At 36.6% G+C, this 19,596-nt stretch overlaps 1 protein-coding gene across 3 annotated transcripts in view; it reads right to left on the reverse strand.

The window, feature by feature from the left end:
- The window catches only part of SELENOI (selenoprotein I), a 36,992-nt gene that overhangs the window by 9,715 nt on the left and 7,681 nt on the right, over positions 1 to 19,596 (reverse strand). For all 3 annotated transcript variants that reach the window (XM_072938075.1, XM_006197182.4, XM_015242216.3), the window contains exons 2-8: positions 12,731 to 12,799; positions 12,159 to 12,267; positions 9,861 to 9,935; positions 8,203 to 8,465; positions 7,156 to 7,264; positions 2,336 to 2,384; positions 739 to 919 (exon numbers count right to left, since the gene is read on the reverse strand). In XM_072938075.1, the coding sequence (XP_072794176.1) occupies positions 739 to 919; positions 2,336 to 2,384; positions 7,156 to 7,264; positions 8,203 to 8,465; positions 9,861 to 9,935; positions 12,159 to 12,267; positions 12,731 to 12,799 (855 nt within the window). The remainder of the gene's footprint in view (positions 1 to 738; positions 920 to 2,335; positions 2,385 to 7,155; positions 7,265 to 8,202; positions 8,466 to 9,860; positions 9,936 to 12,158; positions 12,268 to 12,730; positions 12,800 to 19,596) is intronic.

Below are 19,596 nucleotides of genomic sequence, written 5' to 3' on the forward strand. Positions count from 1 at the left end.
ACCTCAGGATCTTTTCTCAACAAATCCTTACCTTTCCCCCACCCCTATCTGCTCTCTTGCTGGACTATAACAGAGAAAGGGATTTTTTTAAACATATAATATTTATTACAAAGTTTTAAATTGTATGTTCTTAATTTAAAAGTCAGTTGATTATAGCACAGGGAACTATATTCAATATCTTGTAGTAACTTATGGTGAAAAAGAATATGAAAACGAACATATGTATGTTCCTATATGACTGAAGTAGTGTGCTGTACACCAGAAACTGACACGGTGTAAACTGGCTATACTTTAATAAAAATATATATTAAAAAAATCAGTTGATTAAAAAACATGTTGGGGGGGTGTCTGTGTATGTGTTTTCTCTCTCACAAAACCCCCTTTCAAGCTCCCTAAACTAATTATTATATCTGCAACCACACTATTAACAATATTCAGAGTCGAAGGGAATTACTCCACGAATTCTTTGGCAGGCAATCAAAACAAAAAATTTAAATTATGCCATGGATCCAAAACACTACTACAGCTGTCTCCAAATCCTACTGGTTTCAAGGGAAAAATAAAATAATTTTCAGCATATTCTGTCTTTGAGGTTATTAATTACTCCTTCAAATTTCTGATGTAAAATCTTTAAGTTAAATTCTGCTTATTCTAATACTATGTAAGGTTTCTCAAATTATCAAGTTTTGTCAAATATTCCTTATAAATACTATGATTTTTAAAAGAAAGAAATCTTACTGTGATGTTTGCAAAGGCTGTCCCAACCATAAAATAGAATACTCTAGGATGTAACTCTAAAATATCTGAAGGTGACTGGAGGATCCATGCTGTAGACAAAACGAATAGCAAACATGGAGAAAAGAAGGGAACCATAGCTTCATACACTGAATTGTGTTTCAAGGTGTTATTTTTATAGCTTCTGAAAAAAAAAAATCAAGTAATACAAAGAACATTATTACATATAAAACTTACATTGTACTTGTACTATATAGTTTTCAAAGTACTTTTACATTTATTCTTTTATTTTTTTACTCACAATAATCTCATGACATACGCAGAACTAACATTACTAATCCCATTTACAGTCAGGTTAAGTGAGGATGTGAAAGGTTAAATTTATATAACTTGCTACCAAGTGGAAAGGCCAGGACTAGAACGGAAGTCTTATGACCCCTAGTCTCATTCTTCCCCTTGGAATGTAAAGGATGAATAAAACTCGGTCTTTGTTCTTTGAGATTATATTCTAATAGGAAAAACAAAATGAACACAAAATATACTAGAAGAGCACCTCACAGTGCTACTGTATCACAACTTAAGAGTAAAAGACTGAACTGAGACTGGCCACAGAGTATCTCGTGTTTCTGAGCACGTAGGTAGGTGGTGGTCCGATATATGTTTGCTCATCTGAACTGTGCCCTCAATCCTCATCCTCGTTCTACAACTAATTACATGATCTTAGGCAAGATATTGCCCAAAAAGGACAGGACCTCAACTTTAGAGGAGGAGGATATGACTTAAATACTCTCTAAGGCCTTCAGAGCTTTAAAGTCTATGGCTTCTATGAATGACTGCCAGCTGCCATAAATAGGGAAGATTCATAGAGCTTGACTTGACATAGACAGGATTCTGTAAGACAGATTTGAGCACTGAAAGATGAAATGGGAAGTACAAAAAATGTTGCAAGTAGAAAGAACAGTAGAGCAAAGAGTGGGAGCAAAAGTACTGAGGAGGCAAAAGAGCAAAACATATTCAGGTCACAGAAGTAAATTCAATGTGGCTGAGCCAAAGTGGAAAAGTGCACAGATCAGAGAAATGGAACCCCACCAGGGCAACACCCTCCCAATGCCTATCCAACTCCTCAGGCAGGAATTTCCATATGGTGCTATTTGAGAAGAGTCAGCATAGGTCAAGGATTTGGTCCTATACTATACACATTGAGAAATTTTATTTCATGATCATGCTAACTAAACTTACACAATTTATAAAAACTTATAATCAATTTATAAAAAGAATGTAAACCTATCAATATTTGACAAGAACATACTCCCTCCTGATTTCACTTGCAAAAAAACACAAAAGACAAATTAAAAGACCATTTGGTGAGCTCAAAAACTGTTACAAAAGAACTAGTAGTTTTGTGCTATGGTTGAACTGACAACACAAGCCACCATAGATAACCAACTTATCCTAACCTCATTCTAGATTCAAAATATAGGTCTCATGGCCTTTTCAAAATGTCCCGACTCCAAAAGAGAAAGAGATCCTAAAATTCATCTAAAGAACAATTTTTGAAGATTTTCATATTTCTTGCCCAATTAAAAAATAAAATATTTACCTGAAAAAGTTTAATAAACTCATTGGAAGAGTCACGCATAACGCACAACCTAAAGGGAAGAATATTTAAATTATCATGAATGCAAGGGTGATTTTTATAATGATCAAGTATATACAAAATATGTAATATTTCTAGACCCAATAATTTGCAGGTTCAGGTTTACCTCTGTAATGAAATTAAATGCATTTTTGAACAACATTTACAACGGGAAGAGTGGCGGTACAGTTTGGTGATTCAGAGCAGAGACTCAAGGAGCCAGAGTGGGTTTGAATCTCAGCTGTGCCACCAACTGGTTATGTGACTTCAGACAAATTAACCTTTCAGTGCCTCAGTTTCCTCTTTTATAAAACAGAGATGATAGTAGTATGAACCCCATAGACGTTTAAGAATCAAATGAGTTACTACAAGTAAAGACACATGGAATAGCACCTGGTACACAGCAAATCGCACAGTAAGTGTTGAGTTATTGGAAAGGAGACAATTAACAGATTCTGCAGCTTCCCACTTGTACTTACTTTCACCTCTAGCATTCTTAATTTCTCCCCTACCCTACACACCAGTTCTTTCCCTTCAAACCTAAAAACAAGGACGGCCTTCCCAAGAAACCCTACCACTGCCTCTGCTGCCCTCACCATCTACTGTCTTACTCTGCTCTTTCCTCTCACCCCTCACACTTTCCCGTTGTCTTCAGTCCCTGAGGACCCTTACTCATTCTGCCTCCCCTCCGCAGAAACTGTACTCTTAAAGTTTATCAATAATACTCTTTAATAATCAAATTCAGTATCCTCCTTCATTCCTGACTTCTAAGTAAGAGAACTCTGCTGTCTGACAATCCACTCACTGCAATTCTTTCCTCCCTTGGCCTTTGTGATTCCATTCTCCCAAAGTTCCTGCTAGCCATCCAACCACTATATTTGGTGTCCATTATTGGGAACCCACCTCCTGCATATTCCTAACTGGGTGTCTGGCTGTGCTCCACTCTCCCTCAGAATATCTTCTCTCACAGCTTTAACTCTAAGACCTGCAGATGACTCCAAAATCTAGATATGTTCTCTTGGACAAATCAATCTCCCCGAGCTTCAGATTCCACAGCTGCACACGGACAGTGGGTTAAGTGATTTTCTAGTGACTCCTGCATCTTTAAAATTCTCTGATGCTGTGATCTGTAAAGATGTAAATTCCTGATCTTTCTCTCTTTCAAACTCCAAATCAATCTATGTGGCAACCTTCTGGAAACGTCATTTGGATATTTCCTTGTCCCTCATCATATTAGCCCTAATTTGTCCATTCTGGACTCCCGGTGACTAAACTTGGCTTGGCAGGGGAGGAGGGGCGGTGAACACAGCTGTGACCTTAGGGATCAAAGGCAGAAGAGCATTCCTTCAAAACAATTCCTAAGACATTTTGCTAAAAACAGATGAAGACTAGAATCCACCAAAAGGAAATCTCATCTCAGAAGATGAATTACTCTTCTACTTCCAAGCCCAACTGGAACAAAGTCTCCCAAGTAGAAGATCTTAGAGGGAATGGAAGAAGACAAGATGTCCTCAACATCCTCAGAAATTTTTAGCAACTTATTGCATGCCAAGCTGGGGCACACCGGCAGGGAACCATGGTGAACTGAATTAACTCAGAATCACTCATAGCCCCAAGGTACTGGAACGAGGCTGAGAGAAACTTGCAAAAGATTTGGTACCAAGAGTATTTTTAGTTTGAAACATCCTGAAATAGTTTTATCTTAATTAAGTATAGTGAGCATGTAGAAAGCCTGAGCTCTACGTAGGCTGTCAAAGAGAATCACTGCATCTTCTATTTCTTCTCCAAATAGCACTTGATATACTTTCTGTAAAAAGTATTTCCTAACTGAAATGCTTATCCATTAAGCTGTATATAACAATAGCATATAGAACCCACACACATGCAAGACCCACTTTTCATATTGGCCATAGGAAGGTCCAGACTGCATAATATAGGAAACTTAACATTTATAGAAAAATTAGAATTCATAAAAAAAAGGGTTGAGTAGAATGAGATGAACATAAAGGATAACATGGTCACAAAAAAATATTTCAGTTCCTTACATCTCCAGGCTCATTTATTAAACAGAAGCTTCAATTAAAACCACCAAGACAAAAAGTACTCTAAGGAAAGTAAAAAAGACAAACAATAAACAAGGGGGGAAATGTCATTTATATAAAAATAAAGGATTAATATGCCTAATATATAAAGAGCTTCTAAAAATAAAGGAAATGGTTAGCAATCCTATAGCAAAAATTGGCTAGAGACAGGATATACAGAAAAAAAGAAATACAAACGGCTCTAAAACACTAGAAAAGTTCATTCTTAATGAGGGAAAGGCAAATTAAAACTATACAGATATATCATTTCTTACCTATTATACATTGGCAGAAATCCAAAAGTTTGACAATATACTATGTTGGTAAAACTAAATAAACAAGCACTTTCATGCATGGTTGGTGGGAATTCAAAATCAGACAACCCACATGGAAGGGAATATGGGAATACTTAGTGAAATTGCATACATTTGTCTTTTACCAAAATACCCTGGCAAAAATATGAAAAGACATATATATGTACGAGACGATTTACTGCAGCCATTTGTGTAACAGCAAAAGACTGGAAATAACCCAAATGTCCATCAACAGAAGGATGTCCAAATAAAATATGGTACATCCACACATGAAGTAGCAGGCAGCTGTAAGAAGAAATGAGGAAGATCCCTGTATATCACTATGCAGGGATCTCTAGCGAATACTATTATGTGGGGGAAAACAAAAACCAAAAAAAAATGTGTAGTAAAATATGTATTGTATGCTACCATTTACCTATGAAAGGGGGTGATAAAAACCACACACACACACACACACATACACACATATACACACACATTAAGAAAGAAACAAAGAAAAGATAAACCAAAAAAGTAAAACTACGAAGAGTTATTATGAGGAAACAGAAGATTAAGAAGGTAATGATGGAAGCTAGATTTCTCTGAATGTACTTTGTTTTAGATATAGACTTGACTTTGTAATCATGTGAATATGTTACATAATTATAAAGGAAAAATAAATTTTACAAGAAAAAGTAACCCCCAAAATCAAACATAAAATGAAACTAACTTAAATGTACATATCCACAGCTGGTGGCATAACCAGAGAATGGTGACTTTAGAATGTAATAACCTGACCGGGCATCTCTAGCAGGATGAACCATAAGAACAAATGGAACTCCAAAAAAACCAAAATCTTAAACAATTTTCAGTAATCATATTTTGCTGATTTTGATACTATATAGTGTTCTCAGATTGTTATGGGTGTTCCATGGAACAAAGCAAACGAATAATTATTTTGTGTCATTGAAAGCAAAGACTTTTGCCAGAGTTTAAAGGAAATACAAATGTAAGATCCATGAGGTTAAGCAAAAAATCTGTATCATCAAATTTGATTTGGGATTATCAGTATGAAATAATGAGGTATTTTATCAAAAAACAAACTTTATTCCCCTGGCTATCCACTGAATGAACAGATTCCTAAGCAATGATCATCAGTGTGTGTTAATACCATTAGTTGAAGAGTTGAGGCAGAACTTTGTATCAGATGAAACAGACATACAGTACCTTAACGCTCTGATCGCTATTGACACCATGAAAAGAAAGACAACTAGATACTGTGTGCCTCCTAATGTGATGCAGCAAGAAGTATCATTGCCTAGTAAGTACTGTTGCCAAAAATTTATAAATTACAAAGATAGCAATATTCCTATTACAGCACCCATTTAACATTCAAAGATAAATCTCATGTATCAGAGGATTCCATTTTATCTTTAACATTCAAATGTAAAAATGCAGCAAATCTGTCATAGGACAAGCTGCATAAATCACAAGATTCACGCATGGTGGGAGATGAAAAACTAGCTATTTTTCAAGGTAAAGAAACCACAAGCACCCAAAAATGAATATCTGGTAGATTACAGTGGGGTTCCTGAAATATCTGTGGTCCAGGCCCACAGAAAAAGACCCAAACTACTTCTTTGCCGAAAGCCAGTGCCTAATGCACCATCTTCTCAACTCTTTCAGTTCTCACTCTATAACTGAGGTTCATCGATAGAAAGAGGGAGGATTATTTTAGAGATAAGGGAACGGAGCAACAGACATCAAGTTTTATTTTTTTTTTCTTCACTCTGCAAAGATCCTAGTGCCATTCCTAGTGCCCCAAAATAACAACCCAGCTTCCTCTTCCTCTTTGCCTCTTTCCATAGAAAACACACTCTCCCCTACTCAGTCATCCTGTACATATCCCCTCTGGCTAAAATCAAAAGGGAAAAATCACCATGATCAAAAACCTTTACCTAGCATTCAGAGGCTTAAGAAAAAGGGTATCTGAGCAGAACAGAAGCTCAGTTTTTGAAGTGGATGTATTATAAAGTAATCTGTGTTTCATCACTATTTTCTCACACTAATAATCTTCAAATTTTGAGATAACTATGAAATCTATACTAAATGTCCACCTAAATGTGGATCTTACAATACAGTCTAGATTAGTTTGAATAGTTAGCTCACAAAATTTGAGTGATCTATTTTGGTATTTCCTTCCAATTAGAAACAGCTTGGTACTGAATGAAAAAAAAAAAAAAAAACCAAGGAAACTTTTTTTCCTTAATGTTTGGTTGAAACCTTACAGGACTGCAGGGTTGCTCTGCTTGCTGGAGGTGGTGGGGGGAGTGTTGTTGCTTGTTATAATCAAACACTGGCTTTGATAACAAAGTGATGTTAAAACAGGCTTCAACATGGAGCTTCTTACCAATAATCATTGCAGTGAATAGGTCTCTATATAAGAAATTAAACAGGAAAGGTTCATACCAGGCCTCAACTCCCACAATCGCAGTCACTATGTAGACAAAAGAAATAGTCTGGAAGGGAAATGCAGACAAAAGCATACAAAGCATTAACAGCTGGAAAGATCAGGGAGTCAATGATGCTTTACACAGCAAAAATCTAGTACACAGTTTTAGTAAAAGCAATAAGTATGCTTAAATTTGATACTGTGGCAAGTCTTCTTGCCTTTAAAATTTTTTTTTTCAGCCAACAACGCCATAAAATAACTAACTTCTAGACAGTGCAAGCAGCTGGCTATCATTAGGAACATTTTAAGGCACCTCATGAATTGGTTAAGCCATAAGATGATCCAATTTGCCCACCCACTTTCTTCAAACACACTCCCAACTTCTGATCCTTTACTATAGCTTTAGGTGCAGACGGGCAAAATGGCAACACAAAAAGCTGGGACTCAAAGGCGGGGGGAGTTAATAGCAAGCCTATAAGTAAGAGAAAACAAATCTCTCTACTCACTGAAAAGTTGGCAATGAAGACAAAAAACCAACAATTTAATTATATGTGCATAACTTTCTTTATGAGATCAACAGTTCAAATGAATATTAAGAAACTTCAGTTTTTGGCATAATAATGACACTGTGATTATGTTTTTTAAAGTGAGTTCTTACATTTAGAGATATAGAGTAAAATATTTATGACATAATGTCAGAATTTTCCTTTAAAATGATTGGGAGGAGGGTGAGGAAGAGTATACGTGAAACTAGACTGGCCACGTGTTAACTGCTGAAGTCAAGTAATAGGGACAAAAGGGTTCACTACACTGTTCTCTCTACTGTGGTACATGTTTAAAATTTTCCATAAATACCTAAACATACTATAAAATGAAAAGGAAACATTTTTAAAGCACCCATCAGTTCTAACCAAAAACAGCATCAGGTCAATAAAGAAGGAATGACAAAAACTTTCCCAAAACTCCACGACAATGTTGAAAATTTAACGAAGAACACATACTTACCACCTGGCTAATGTCATATCCCCATGGCAGGAAAAGAATCCCTGTGTTATACTTTTCCCAGTGGGACAGGATGAAAGAAAATAAAACTACCCATAGCAGGAGATAAAGAACAAAAACACTGACACCAGATGATCCTCGTCCAAAAATGGAATACACAGTTACAACAAAGTAAACACATGACCAACTATCCAGGCCATGGTCAAAAAGCTCCCCTAACGGGGTGCTGGAATTGGTTCTGCGGGCTTGCTTTCCGTCCACGCCATCTGCGATAAGAACACATTACCACAGGAAAAGGTCAACATCTGCACCAGTAGGGAGAAAGTCTTCTTTAAAAATGGAGAGAAACAAAATAAAACATATCAGCGTATCACAGGAATGTTAATTAACTAAACTATAACTACCAGCCAGGACGATGAAAATCCAACCTTTAATTCCTACAGTGCAAAGATATCAGAAATAAAATCTGTAGTTTCTCAAAGTTTAATCTAAAAATATGTTAGATTATACCGAATGGTGTCTATTTTAGATCTGGGGAAGAAGCTCTCTAGCTAGACTCTGAATTCCTCCAAATATGCCTAACAACTGAGCTGTCCCACAAGCCACAAATTCTTAAGCCTCCAGAGAACATTCAGTAGTCGTTCATGATAATTTATCTAACCACTCCTTGCTTCAATCATAACACCTGTTTCATCTTGCTTGCTATCACAGTCACTTCTTTACAGATGTACGATCTCCACAATTTTAAGTGCTTTCAGAAATGGCTTTGAGTAAATATATATATTGCATAATGTATGTTGAGTAATTGTAAGAATTAAATTTATTGAAACTGTGCAATGCACTATTCTTGATGCTGTGAAGATCATAAAAATCTTAGAATAAACTTCTAGTAGTTTAAACTAGAATAAACTAGTAGAATAAACTAGTCTAGTAGTTCTAATAGACTAGTAGAATAAATGAAGATTATAAATTGTTACTTCAAGGCAGGTTTTACAACAAATAGTTCACAGTAAGTTTGTGCCCTCAAAAGTGTTTAAAATCGAGAAAGGAGGCAAAACATGACATTAAAGATATGATATATCACAAACCACAGAAGAACACAGAAAAGGGATGAGTTCTCTTCAGGCTAAGAGAAACCAGACTGGCTTTCCAGACAAGATGAAATCTGAGTGGGGACATAAAGAATGGGTTGGATTTCAGTAGACAGGAGGTAAAGGAGTCTGCCACTTCAAGAGGAAGCAGTGCTATCAGCAAAAACACCAAGACAGAAAAGCATACCCTTCAGAGAATTGGCACTGTGGACCAAATGGTCTCTGTTGCAACTATTCAATGGTGTCTTTGTTGCAGAAAAGCAGCACAGACATGTAAAGGATGAGCAGAGCTGTGTTTCACTAAAACGTCACTTACAAAACCCAGCAACTGGTCAGATTTGGCCCACAAGTGGTAGTTAGCCAATTCTTATCTTATTCTTTGAAATCCTAGCAAATGACAGTATTTTTCACAGAGAAACTCAAAAACATATTTATCAAATTAGAAAGGATATTAATAAACCCTAGTTAAAATGAATTAAGCATAGGAGAAAAATGTTAATTTAGTAGGTGGCTATCCTTCCTGACAGTTTTACCAGCCATTGGCTAAAATGAGTATTCGCAATTTCTTACCTAGAGTGTAGGCTGTGAAGTTTAGGATGCCTACTACAATCCAAACCCAATCAGGTACGTGCTTGTGACCTGGTGCTGTAAGGAAAAGCAACTCAGATTTTAATGCAGTCTAAGCACAACTGTTCTTATCATGTATATACTGTCAGTGAGAAATGTTTCTATTTATTAAATAGAAGTTGAAGTACTTTACAATATATCTTGAATGCGGAACTAGGTAAATATTAAGATATATCAACAAACTGACAAAACCAAAGAAATGCCCAACCCTTCATAAGTAACAGGTATTTATTTTGAGCTTTAATCATAACCCAAGACTGTTCATCTGTACTTAAAAATTACTTATGCACCTAGAATGAAAAATAATGTTTCTGGAATTTTAAAAACGCTTGTGTTTCAAATGAACTTATTTACAACACAGAAAGAGGTTCACAGACATAGAAAACAAAGTGGCGGGGGAGGAAGGGATAAATTGGGAGTCTGAGATTTACAGATACTGATTATTATATATAAAATAGATAAACAACAAGTTTCTACTGAGTGAACTATATTCATTATCTTGTAGTAACCTATAATGAAAAAGAATATGAAAAGGAATATATGTATGTACATGTATGACTGAAACATTACGCTGCACACCAGAAATAGACACAACATTGTAAACTGAGCATACGTCAATTAAGAAAAAAGCTTGTGTTTGATCTTTGTTGTTTATAATTATACTATAAGCATGTATTAAGTCTTCAACCTAAACTGTCACTATATTGTTAATTAGATAACAAAAGACCTTTTGATTTGGGTATAGACAGATTACCTTAACTGGATGACTTTGGCATCAGAATCATTCTGAAATGTCTGGACCTCACTTTTGTCCCCTAAGATAGAACAACTAAGATTCAGGAGGTCTGGGGTCTAGTCCTGGGCTCTGTCATCAACCAATATTGTGACCTTGAGTATATGATCGAACCATTTCCCAAATACAGTGGAACTAGATGGTTCATATGATCCTCAAGTTGAATGACTTGGGAAACATAGTAACATTTACATACTTTTAGCTCTCTTAATAACTAAGTAAATAATCTTATTTAGTCAGGGAAAATAATATTTCTAGTTACAAAGATAAACTTTTGAGGATATCCTGAGGATTAAAATACAAAATTTTCTTAAAAAACAGTATCAAGATCATACTTAAGGAAATTTAATCTTATTTATTATTCATTTGGTACTCATGATCTTCAATTACCATTTTATTACATGTACAGAAGCTATGGCTAATATTTTCAGTTGATAAAGTTAAGCATATGTATAATTTCAATATTCAGAATTTCTATAATATCACAAATCCCTAAGTGTTTGAAACTCCGAATTTTCCTACAAAAACAATGCTGCCAGTGATTGTTAATTTTTCTAGGTCAGTGCAGAAAGTCTGCTGAACTCATAACAGAGATGAATTATAGTACAAAAACTCCTGACTACAACATTTACAAGTACACTTATTGGAAAATATATCCTCTAACTTAGAATGCAAAAAATACTCATCTACCTCTGTCTTTCTTTCTATTCCTTTCAATTCCATCAACTGGCTGAGCGATGGAAGCAAACTGTGTCTCCCACATATTCCGCCTCATCCTGAATACACCCCAGATTCTCTTCCATGGCCAGGGCAGAAGCTGGGTGTGGAGGAAGTGAAGACAGGAATAGGTGGGAAAGAAGAAACTGGAGTTCGAGGCTGAAAACTGCCCCAAAAATGCATTTTTCCTCTCTTCCTCAGTAAGGGTCCAGACTTCTGTCAATAAATATTTAAAGATCTAACAACCATTTTCAGAGGAAACTTGAAGTTATTAAAGGCAAGTATGGATGCTGGAGCTGAGGGAAAGAGATATCATACTCCCCTTAGAAAAAGATGATTTTTATTCCATAACTAGAAAGAGGGAAGGGATATTTCTGGAATTGGTAGGTATGTTGGGCCCTGCTTATATTCATTTTCAGGAAAAATTTCAGTCCTAATTTTCTGTCGTCTTATAAATCCAATTACTCTTTATTTACCAAAACCTCACTGCTTTTTAGACAGCATATCTAAATTCAATAGCCAAGTTGGCTTCTAGAACTTAACAGAAACATACATGACAGACTGTGAAAACACAACTTAGCTCTTCCACCCAATTCGAACATTTTACATACCCTTAAAATATCTAAAACTTTTCAGAAATGCAAATATCTTAAGAGAACCAGAAATTAGCCATATCTCACTTTTCTCTATTTGGACACTATTTAAATTTTATATGAAAGTAATAATCTTACCTGAAGCATAAAAGTCAGGATCAAAGTATGCCATAAGTAGAAAATTGAACACAACCAGCAGAAAGCCAGAAAAGGTTATCAGATTTGGAGCCAGCCAAGTAGGAAATACCTAGTTTTTTTTCAAAATAATTACAAAATAATTAAAGTATAGAAATCTCTCTGTCCACTACATACCATAATATGCAAATCTGTCATAATAAAAGCTATAAATTCGAAGGATCTACAGGAGTTATGTATTTTAAACTGTAAACCATAATCTCCAGTTAATAGAAATAAGCATCTCTATTTTCTATATTTTAAATAATTCTATAATCAACAGACTTTTATAATCATAACATTATGTTTATTTTAGAAAAGTTTAAAAAGCATTTTATAAATATGATAGATTCTGGAGCATAAACTTACACTTCAACGAAGATAAATCCTCAGTTTGTGACAAAGGGAAAGGAGGCTGGTAGAGGTATTCTCTAAATGTCTCACTGTACTGACAGCTGCCTTGTAATATTCCGTAAAACAGTTTAAAATACTTCAAACTTACTAAAACATAAGTGCATGCTTATTAATATTTTTACCTTTACTACAGTGTTCCAAAATGGATGCATGATATACAGAGAGAGTGGATTGGTATCCAGAGCACTGTACTGTTAAGAAATGAAAGAAGATACTCAGAGTTAATCCTTGCATGCTAGCAAGTAGAACAATATTTCTCAAATGAAAATTAATAGTACAAAACAACCTGGAGAACATATCTATTTATGATGTCCTCATCTGAGTAAAAACTGGAAGAACAACATGAATGAGGCAAAGACAGACAAGCACAGCCAGATTTTTTTTACTCACATCAACTTCTGTAATATTACAGTGTTTCAGCAGAAAATTTTATATTGCTTACAAGTACTCACCTTCTATAAGCAGATCAGTAATAAGCACACTGTGTGCATTCACACAATGACCTCAATTTCCTTCATCCCTCTCAACTAGTAAGAGTCTAGCTGTTTTACCCTTGATACCATTACTAATGCACATACTAGCCATGCAATCTTGGGCAAGTTACTTAACCTGTCTTAGTTTCTTCATCTGTAAAATGAGGATCAGAGCCTTTACCTCAAAGGACTGTCATAAGGATTAGATAAACCAATAATATACAGGCAGCACTTCCAGCAGGACCTAGCCCACAGTAAGTGTTATGTAAGTATTAGATATCAGTAAAGGTGTTTTGAGCACCAAAGCATGACAGATCCCTTTACAGTAGGAAAACGGATTACTTAAATAAGCAAAGGAAGACAACAATAGGTTGGGTATTCAAGTATATTCCCCAACTGTTCAAAGGTAAAATTCAAAGGATGTTCTAACAAAATATCAGCATATAATTATGTAAAACTTCGTGTTGATGACTTATTCCTCAGACACATGCAAACGGGAGTCTCTGGCATGTAGGAAGCAGTCTACTAGGTGTGGGGAGGAAAGGATACAAAATTGGTAAGGGATAATTCTCCACCGCAGAGAGTGGAAAAATTACCAATTCAACAAGCTGACATCTAACCAATGTCACAGTAGTCAAATGCCTGAAAAAAGTTGCAACTTTGTTTTCTATTTATGTTTAGTATATACATAAGAAGTAAACATTTGAGTATCTAATTTTTTTTAAAAATAATCATTAAAGATCAAAATTTCTTCCTGAATGCTTTAGGAGTATGCAGGAAATATATTCCCAATGTGTTTGAACACTTAATTCAAAAACAAAAACAAAACGGGGGGGTGGCGGTAATTAGGTGTTTATTTATTTGTAACAAAGGTACTGGGTATTGAACCCACCACCTCATGCATGCTAAGCATGAGCTCTACCTCTGAGCTATACCCTCCCCCCTGACTATACCCTCCCCTTGAAGACTTGAAAGTGTGATGGAGGAAAAAGTAAATAAATAGAAACAGTTTAAAATACTGCTAGCAAAGAAAGTTAACTAGTAAGTCAAATGTTTATTCAACAGACTCCACGTCTGAGTGCCTCCATGCCTCCACCCTACGCTGACTGAAATGGGATAGCGTGGACAGAAGATGCGGGACAGTGGGAAGAACACGGTGAAGGAGAACACCCTCCGCCTCCGCCGGCCAGAGAGGCTCTCAGCACGACCCTACTTCAACGTGCACGGCTGCTCTCTAAAATCAACTTCTTCTTGCATGGTTCTCTACAGCCTACAACGCGATGCCACACAATAGCTACCACTACATCTGCACCTCTGCAGGATGAAGGAGTCCCCACTGACAGGACTGCCTGAATTTAAGTTTTCAGAACCGAGGACATGCAACCAATATGAACCCCCAGAAGCTGCCAGTGACAAGGCGGGAGGGCCCTGGCCTCCTGCACTTCACCGAAGTCCACACCCAGACCCACATGATGTAGCCAGCAGGTCCGATAAGCTGGAAAACACACATTTCAAGTTCACTATCTACTGCAAAGCTCAAAAGTTATAAGAAGTCCAAATCAGAACAAAACAGTTCACAACATCACACGAACAGTTAATACGATGTACAAAGTACAGTGTGCTCTTAATTGAAATGTTTGCTGAATGAGTCTCATTCAGCAGCTATCCATACTTCGAACTTTGACCTAAGAGAAGGTCCTTAACTCACAGTATTTTGATTTGAAAAGCTCCGCTTTTAAATTCTGAAGTTTAAATTCTAAATCTATACTTCAGGAGACCAGCAGAAGTATGAAAAGAATATAGAACAATATAAAAAGGTCAGTTTGCCTAGCTGGATTTTTTGCATTTAACAAAAACAGCTGGTGAGCTCAAGTACAGCAAGAAAATTTAATATGAGATTACCGAGGGTAGCAAACAATAAACCTAAAGAACACTCTGTGCTCTAGCCTTACACACTTGAGTATTTTTGAAGGTCCCATATCACTTGGTGATAAACAAAGAAACTTGAAACTGTCTTGTGAATCAATAGGAGGAAAGAAGAATGAGTCAAACCTTCCACATGCATGAAAAAAATAAGCAAAATGTAAACTTTAAAAGGTGCTCAACTAGATTTAGTTAATGCCTGTTAAGTATATTGTTATTTTCTATTGAAAGATGTTTTGGTGTATACCAGAATATCTGAACCAGGTGGATAATCCACTGTTAAGGCCTGCTGGGCTTGCCTGATCTTCAGTCTGTAGGGCCAGACCAAGCTAGTGCCCTGGAGAAAGGCTTGAGAACCACAGCCTAAGTCTGAGAATCATTCTAAGGCAAAATCTCAGAACCACAAGAGTTCAGGGGACGTCAAGTTCTCACGTGCCTGACCGTCATCTACAGGAACAGGTAAAACAGTCATCTGGCCTCTTTTAAATGCCTCTGGTTACCAACTCATTACTTCTAGAAATAGCCCACTCCAGTGTTAAAACAACTTTTCTATACACTAACAAAATCCTCCCCTCACCTCTTGTTTTCTATCCTGTTTTTAACATGCCTTACAAAACTAACCAGACAAGGGTCCAATTTTTCTTCCAAACAATAATGCTTCAAATATTTGAAGATGGTTTTCCCTGTCACACCTACATCTTCTCTTCACCTGGTTAAAAATCTCACGTTCCTTCTGCTGCTTGTCCTGTGCCATAGTTTCGGTCTCCTTCATCATCTAGGTCTAGTTTTCTAGACCAGAGGCTGGAAAGCTTTTTCTGGAAAAGGCCAGACAGTAAATATTTTAGGCTTTGCAGGCCATATGGTCTCTGTAACAAACACTCAACACTGCCACTGAAACAGGAAAGCAGTCACAGGAAACAGGGAAACAAACAGGCGTGCTGTGTTCCAATAAAACTTTACTCACAAAACAGGTGCCTGGGGCTTTAGTTTGACAGCCAGTGCCCCGGACAATCCAAGTTGTTATATCAATACAAAAGTGTGATCCAGGGCAAAAGGAACATTTCAAGTGGTGCATGAGTACAAAGGAGATTGTGACTAGAAGCCCTTCTTCCTCAACAACTCCTTTCTTAACTGATGTTCAACACGGTATTAATTTCCTGCAGCAATAAAGTCTCACTGCAGACTTACACATACCTTCAGGCAGCTGAACCCCTCAAGTCTTTCTTATACAGACTGGTAAGCCACCTTTCTCTGCGCTAACACGAGGCTGACTGTTGGAACCTAAGTGTAAGACCCGACCTTTACCATTTTAACATTTCATCTTGCTAAAGCCCACTCATCCTTCTCCTCAGGGTCAGACTCAGTTATCCAAGGTACCAGCTATGCCCCCCAAACTCACAGCAAGTAAAGCTGTCACGCTACAATGCTTTCACCTACGTCTCTGCAAAAATGCTGATCAAGGTAGAACATCTAAACATTTCCCTCATGGAATTTTGTACTGTCATCTATGGCGATTAGTCTATCTTGCCCACAAGATTTTCATAAAGTCTTAGTGAAATTCAGAATTACCTTAGATAGTGTTTTTCCAAATATTAGAAAGTTTCAAGACTTTTTTTTTAACTTCAGTACAAGTCAGGAAACAAAGCAGAATTCATTCTTCATTCATTCATTAAGTTAACAAATATTTATGACTGAGTGCCTATGACTGTACCAAGAACGGTGCTAGACCACTAGAAAGAAAATGGTGAACAAGACCAAAATGCTTCCTGTGTTCACCAAGTCTGCAGTCCAGAGTGAGACAGATGGTGAGCAAGAAAACAAGTCATAATCACAAGCTGTGACAAACACTGTGAAGGCAATAAACAGTGCTGTACAAGAGGGCCTGAGTCAGGGTAGTCAGAGAAAGCTTCTCTGAGGAGGGGAACTTAAGCTACATCCCAGAAGATGGGAAGGCAGGTAAAGAACATATGAGACAGAACAGTGAGTCAAAGAAGCAAGACACTAAAGAGAACATGCTGATGTAAGTTACATTCACATGAAGCTCAAAAACAGACAAAATTAACTTATGGCAAAAAGAGGTCATAATAGCAGTTTGGTGAGAGGGCTAAACAGAGGCCTTCCGTGGTGCTAGGTATAATTCTGTATCATGATCTGGGTGCTCATTACATAGGTATACACATAAGCAAAAATGCATTAAATTGTATACTTAAGATCTGTGTGTTTATAATTTATATCTAAAAAGAAGACAGAAAATAAAGAATATATGTGTGGCAGTGTGCGTGTGTGTACGTGTGTGTGTGCTGTATAGGCGTTGGGTGGGGGGAGTACATGCCAAGATACCCTCCAAGCAGAGGACAAAATGTGCAAAGACCACAAAGCGGAGGAGGCTAATATAGCTATAGCTTAGTGAGCAAGGAAGAGTGGTATGAAATGAGATTGTAGACATGGGTGGACACCACCCGAAAGGACCACAGTGAGCTGGATTTTATTACAAGCCCAACGTAAGTCCTGATTTATATTTTTAGAGGATCACTTTGTCTACAGTGTAGAAAATGGACTGGAGGAGGGCAAAAGTGCAAAACATTTACAAGACTGTTACAGTACACCAGGCAAGAGAAGATTATGGATTAGGCTAGCAGCAGTACAGTGACTCTGAATTACTACTAAAATATGCTATAAAGAGCCCATTTTTGAGAAGCACATTAAAAATGTGAGCTTCCTCTTATTTAAGGAGGAAACTGGCTCCAACAAAAGGAAAAACTATGAAACCACTTCCTTGGACCTAAAAGTATTTCCTTCATACAGGTACTATAGTTTAAATCCCCTCCATATACTGATAAGAAAACTGAACTGACACACCATTGCACTAAATACAGAGCTTTGGACCACTTATTAATTAGACTGAGGCTACTGTCCTAATGCTAATACACATGGTAATACTCTACCATCTATCATCAGAAGCAGATTGCTCTTGCTTTGTCTTATAATCAACCTAAGGATAGGTCTCTAACTGTCAAATGATTTTTAATACAATGCCTGTCTTTACCCATTTGAAATATAAATTTTATACTTATAAAACATATTTTAGTTAACCGTGGAAATCCATACAGTATGGATTGAGTACAAGGTAATAATAGTTCATAAACTGCACTTATCATTTCAGATGTAAGCCAACTCTAAATGATGATATTTGAGTTTTTAAAAAATTATTCCCCAAATTCTTGAGTTCTAAATCACCCATGCTTTTAGGAATAAAAAAGCAAGGATAGTCACAAAGAACCAATTTTAATTCACAACTGCATTCATTGTATGAGATTATTTATTGCTCATACTGACTTTCCAGGTATCTCTTAAGTGAAAGAAACACATTGTCAACCTTTCTTAAGAACTCAGGAGAGAGAAGAAAAATATCAACTCTTCCCACCTGCACAAGGAAGCTTGGTGTCTAGTATAGTATTGGTACGGTATGGAGGTCAGCCCCTTGCTGACAGGTCTCATGACTCCATCATGTTTAGGTATGAGTCTTTACAGAGGTAGAATCCCTTGTGGCCAACATGTATTCTACCACTCCTGGAATAGAGTTCTTTAGCAATGGCATTCCAAGCCTCCCAGTCAATCACTTAAGCACAAAACATAAAACAAAAGATCCCAATTATTTGCAATTCTTATTGGGGGAGGATGTAGCTCAGTAGTAGAGTGCACGCATAGCATGCGTGAGGTTCTAAGTTCAATCCCCAGTACCTCCATTAAAAAAAAAAAAAGCAAATAAAAACCTAATTACCTGTCCCCAAAAAAATAATTTAAAAAAATTTTTAATTAAAAAAAATTTCTTATTCACTCAACAAATATCAGGGTAGTCAAAAGAGCTACCTTCACATACAAATGTGGGACTCACTGAGCAATGGCATATAAAGAAACAATTAAAAGAATGGAGAAAGTTTCCCAATCTGATCCTTTCTGCATCTGGCACATAGTAGGAGCTCAACAAACATATGTGAATCTTTGCACATATGAATGAATAAATGCATGAACTACTCTGCATGCTTATTAAGTAGCAGTAGAGAGTGACTCCATCGGTGATGAGAGAAACCATTTTCCCCAAGGAACTAGTCCACAGCAACTTTGAACTTCACAAGGGGAAGTTGCTCTTACTCTTCCCTGATTAAAAATACCACATCTATGTTGGTATGTTACACAGTTTCCAAAGTACAATTATTATCTGTCCTCTTATTTGATACTGTAAGATAAGGTAGATTACTCCTCCCTGTTTTAAAAGATTAAAAAACTGTAAAATTTAAGGATTAACAGCTAATAAACAAAAAGGTCTACACTGTAAATCCTTTATGAGTCATCTCAGAACATTTCTGTGAAACGGATCACTTTGTTTTTAAGTTACTACCCTCTCCTGGCTCAAATAAAATCATGAGCTACCTAGATCCAATATACTGAAATTGTTATTCCCATAATATCCTGCAATACACATTTTTCTGCTTTCAATTTGTGGCGGACACATCCTACGATAATCCCCAATGAGTCAAGCCTTTGTATAGTCAATCCCCTCCTCTTGATGGTTCATTCGCTCCCCTGAGGGT

Source organism: Vicugna pacos, chromosome 15, assembly GCF_048564905.1.
Source record: "Vicugna pacos chromosome 15, VicPac4, whole genome shotgun sequence".
Lineage (NCBI taxonomy): Eukaryota > Metazoa > Chordata > Mammalia > Artiodactyla > Camelidae > Vicugna > Vicugna pacos.